This window comes from Beauveria bassiana (genome assembly GCF_000280675.1).
Source record: "Beauveria bassiana ARSEF 2860 unplaced genomic scaffold BBA_S00058, whole genome shotgun sequence".
NCBI lineage: Eukaryota > Fungi > Ascomycota > Sordariomycetes > Hypocreales > Cordycipitaceae > Beauveria > Beauveria bassiana.
The window spans coordinates 59,802-64,710 of NW_007930893.1; the positions used below are offsets into that span (position 1 = coordinate 59,802).

At 50.3% G+C, this 4,909-nt stretch overlaps 2 protein-coding genes across 2 annotated transcripts; one reads left to right on the top strand and one right to left on the bottom strand.

Annotated features, from left to right (window-relative positions):
• Positions 1 to 88: 88 nt before the first annotated feature.
• Positions 89 to 1,160, top strand: BBA_09570 (uncharacterized protein; the record flags this gene model as incomplete). The annotated part of the gene is made up of 5 exons (XM_008604667.1): positions 89 to 159; positions 254 to 260; positions 357 to 573; positions 654 to 819; positions 872 to 1,160. 5 exons carry the CDS (start codon positions 89 to 91, stop codon positions 1,158 to 1,160), a joined length of 750 nt encoding a protein of 249 aa, XP_008602889.1.
• A 2,327-nt stretch (positions 1,161 to 3,487) lies between these two features.
• Positions 3,488 to 4,283, bottom strand: BBA_09571 (uncharacterized protein; the record flags this gene model as incomplete). Its single annotated transcript, XM_008604668.1, has 2 exons — positions 3,488 to 3,995; positions 4,072 to 4,283. The coding sequence occupies 2 exons, from the start codon at positions 4,281 to 4,283 to the stop codon at positions 3,488 to 3,490; spliced, it is 720 nt and encodes a 239-aa protein (XP_008602890.1).
• Positions 4,284 to 4,909: the final 626 nt, after the last annotated feature.

Below are 4,909 nucleotides of genomic sequence, written 5' to 3' on the forward strand. Positions count from 1 at the left end.
AGATCCATCACAACGTCGTTGGCACAATAATAAAAGGCACGGCATTGCCAAATACTTCCCTACTAGATGGCATCAAATGAGTCGCGACATGTCCTCATTATCTAATGCTATCCACGGCCAATATGGCCTTCAAAATTTCAAGGCAGAGGATTTGAAGCTGTAAGAGCCACGTTCACAGGCACCGTCCCTCACTAACGCCAGAGCACAGACTTCTGACTCAACCACATGTTAAATTTTCCATCACAAGTTCCAGAACAGAGGTGGGCATGCATCTGGGAGTTGTCTTGCGTGCGTCTGCCTCGCTGTATGCTTTGGTAGAATAGAAGACAGAACTATATATTTGTGTGGAGTTACAGGACGTCGACGAGGCTGTATTCTTGCGTTTCTACCAGTTTGCGTATGCTGGTTCTTACGAAGGGTTCGCTCCAGATGACGCTAGTGCAACTGAAAACACTGTTATGACGGGAGACAGCGCGGAACGCGCGAAACCAACTCGCTTTGCATGCAATATCAACGCATCGTACATAGCCGCGGCTGCTGGCTGGGCTGATCGCAATGCCTGCTGCGACCTCTGTAAGCAGAACAAGCAGGGCGTCCTAGCTCCATCTAAGCGCAAATTTAGCCCCCCTTCGTGTTCTTGTGATCTCAAAGAGCTAGCCAGAAGAGAATGGACACCATTGTCAAATTCATTGACGGCGAGAGCAGCCACGTCGAGTTTCCAGCACAAGGGCAGCAAAGGCGCCTCCAGGTTCAGAGTCAGGGTTTAAGTTGCGGGAATGACCTCATTGGCCATGCTAGGGTGTGGGCATTTGCTCAACGGTACGCTATTTTGCCATTGATGGAATTGGCTTGTTAAAATCTTGGTGAAAAGATTGGCTCACTGGGTTATCTTGGTCCATACGTTCATGCGGACATTCGAAAGACTTGTTCAACATCTGTATGACAATCGTGCTACTGAGGGCCATGCGATACGACAGCTCGTGGCGCAATTTGCGGCTTGCGCAGCTGAGGATATAACTACCTTATCGGGCTGGCATGAGTTGCTGCGGCAGTTTCCAGCATTTGCCATTGACTTCGCTCGCGAGGTTACTCGCCGACTCGCCGAACCAAAAACTTGCGCCAAGGAGAAAATGGAAACCGATGCAAGAGGCGCGTTATGAGTAAGTAATTTTGTAGTCCGTTATACGTTCTGACCAGTCAGCGCCTTGCTGACCACGACCTAGGGAGCTTCTTCGGGACTGCGCATGGTGATGAGGCTTGCATGTGGATGAAGCGCGCCAACCAGACGTTGGACGCATGTGGACTGGCAAGCGCACTCGACAGGCTCGTTGTTCGAGAGTTTGAGACCGTGTCTATCTGAGAGCGTACCTTGAATTTGGCAGCGCCAGTTCCTGCTCAACGCTGCAGCAAGTTGATGCTTGCATCGATGTCTAGGCCGAAGTATCGATTTGATACAGCAGATCCCAGTTCTTGTATAATATGTGTTGTTCAGCTCCTGTGCTGTTTCTGCTCTAGACACAGGCGACCTGCTCCCCAGGAGGACCATGCAAAAACAGTGCGCAAGTAAGATTCACTTTGGTGAATTATGTAGGCGGAACTGGACCAAATCCAACATACTAGCTGGTTTGCTCCAGCATGCGCGTAATGATTGAACACATTTTAGGGCGAACAATGTGTTCTGCTGGTTGAAGGCCCTGGTAGATTCTAGGGGTCGCCAGCATCCAGGGTGGCGTTTCAACAAGCACCTAACTGGTTAGGTAATACCGGCGACGCACCAAAGTAGTCCACCATACCCCGATCGCAGATGTGGGCTACATGTATGCCTGACACGATGACTGCGCCGATGTCATGAAAGTTGAAGAAAGCAAGCAGCAACACTGCCGTTTGTGCACTCTGCAAAATTGAGTTTTGTTGAATTGGGTAGCACGAGCTGTTACTACGATCGCATCAGCCTGAGGAAGACGATACACAGCGTACGGGTGGTTAGTCACAGCTCGTGGCAATTGGTGGCCTCTTACAAGAACTTGGCATGGGCACCGGGAGGTCATACGCATGCCATTTTCTTCCATTGGCGAGTTGATAACCCGTCATACTATGGACTATTCCAGCCGTTGTTTCGGGATAGGAAGGATACCGTCCCTGGATAGTGTTGGCGTACCCGGATTTCTTCTACACTAGTCACGCGCGCCAGCTGCACACACTGGGAGCATCAAGTAGCTCATACCGTCGGGATTATGCAACACAGTTCTGTGCCAGAGCATCAAAGGGCACTCTTCTTGTACATGCGTGTACATTGCAACCGCTTCAGGTAAAGGTACAAGACAGGGGAGCTGACACCTCCAGAGAATACACCAGTCGCACACGCCAGCCGCCCGTGGTGCGCGCCTTGGCAGCCAGGGTAGCGTTCGCCTGAAATGGGATGAAGGCCAGGCGCCAGTGCATGCTCGATTGGAGTATGGCCAGTATTTCATTGTATTTGACACACTCACCACTTGTCACAACACTCCGAGTCGATAATTCAATACTGTATCTCTGGCGCTAAATATCTTTAGATGATGCCGGGTGACAGATTGCTAGAGTAGCACGTGTTCACGTAGCCTTTGAAGAAGGGGACCGTACAAAGTGGTAGAGAGCTAACGGACTGAAGGCGAGCGAGGCTCGTAGAGCGAGTTGCAAAAACTAACGAGGGAGTTCGTTGTATCCCATGCATCCGAAATCATAGACCAATCACGACGGCTGGTCAAGCGATGCAGATAGTTTCCAAGGCCAGCGGGATTCTGGCACTGATTAGTCTCAAGATGCATCTCCCGCGCCGGCGAGCAGTCGGAGACGTGCAGGGCCCCGTGCAATTTGCCCCCAACTGTCAGACATCGGACGAAGACGAGCCTACGGACCCTATAATGTCGAATGGAAAAGGTCTATAAATCGTCGGCGGTGAGCAAGCGAATTAGTAGCCGGTATTGAGATCCGATCCTACCAAAGGAGGCGGTCACTCCAATCTATTGCTCCAGCCGCGAAGTTCACAGCGGGGTTAACTGCTGATGCTAGTGAAGCCCGCGACGGGGAACCGAAGTACTTGCATTTCGCCATTGCTGGGTGTTTGCTTCCCATTCCACAGCAGCAATGGTCGTCCCGCCTTCAGGCACTCCTTGTAATCATCAGAAGACATGTATGTGTGCGTGTAAAGAAGAGGCTTGCTTGACTCACATGAGGCTGAGTCAGGGGTGCTACATACGAACGACGCGGGGTACAGCGGCCGGCCTGTAAGCTACTTTGATGGTTTACTGGCGGGCAAGCATACTCAACATGGTAGAATGAATGTAAATGAGCATCCTTCTAGACTGAAAGACAGTAGGAATTAAACTTCTTTCGCACCAAGCCAACTTTAGAGCACTATTGACAACTCATCTGGTCAAGTTTAGACTGTGAACATGTCTTTCTGATTACTCACAAGCAAGAGCGCCATCTTCCGACTAAAGTTATTCGATTAGTGAATCTCAACATCGCCAAAGTCCCTCATAAGCTCCTCAAGCTGTAAATCAGCTCGCTTAGCCTCGTTGTCATTGCCGCCAGCAACGGGTAGCAAGCCTGTCACAGCTACAGTACGATGCAACACGCCAGCTTCGTTATGATGCACCCGATATAAATACTTCACCATGTACATTGGCACCGCCAGCCTATACAGCCTAAACGCAGCACGGCTACCGCTCAGAGTATCGGCCGCCGGCGGCAACGTCGGGTGCATCTCAAAGAGGCACTGACAAGCACGGACCAGCGAGTCCATTTGCACAGGCGCGTCTGGCTCTTGCAACAGGACGTAGGCAGCGGCTCCCAGAGCGTAAGCGAGGTAGTACTCGTAGCGGACTTGGCCATGGGCGCGAAATGACCAGACCGTCGACACCAGATGGCTGGCATGTGCGGCACATCGCTCCCGAGGGCTGAATCGGCCAAACTCTTGTTTTGTCATATGAGTAAATGGACGTAGGAGAGTCATGCTACCGTCTCCAGGTGGATGCTATTCAGTTTTCAGTCATTGTGCGTCTCTGTAAAACTTTGGGGCGGTCGACTTACTGCAAAGCAATGACGGACGGCAGCACAGACTGCTCAAATCGCAATTCATCGGGAAGCCCGTATTTCCAATTGAGCAAAGCGTCGTAGAGCTCCAATGCATAACCCGGCTTGGATACAGCGGCGGTGCCGTTATCGTCGGGATGTAGATAGTTTAATATCAGTTCGACAATCTCCGAAAGCGCAGCATCTGCCTCCCTGATAGCCACCTGCATTGATGGCTGCATCTGAAGGCTCAGCGGGTAAGGATACCAACAGTATCCTGCGGAATCAGTCTGGCGAAGTGTGAAGCTGCTCTCACGCCACACTTTATCAATATCTGGCGGGCGGCTCAACTTTTGAATACCAAGCGCCTCAGTAGATCGCCTAGCCAACAGACATCCCAACAATTAGTCAGTTATCAATCAGTACTGATTACTGATTGATACTGATAAGTTATCAGTAACAGTAAGGACCTAATCAATCAATCAGTAATCAGTAAGTAAGTGGGGCACGTTGCAATTTGAACTGTTAAGAGGTACTTATCAAACCGTACTAAATATGATTTGCAAGAAGTATTCCTTATCCTTTCTTTAGGGTAGCAACCGTAGTCTTCGCGCTCTCAATTACAAGCGCTGGCCTCTACCAACTATGAACGCCTAAACGTCGTTGGATATGGAAAGTTTCGTCAAGGGTCCTCTAATTATTGTTCGCTTTGCATTTTTTGGTCTGTGAGACAGCCCATCATGTTTCTGCGAGGCATCGACGCTGCAATTGTCAGTGGGTCACAACATCACAAAACTGGGTACTTCTATGAACATTGAGCTAATGGCAAAAAGCATTTCCAGCATGCACCTTCCGG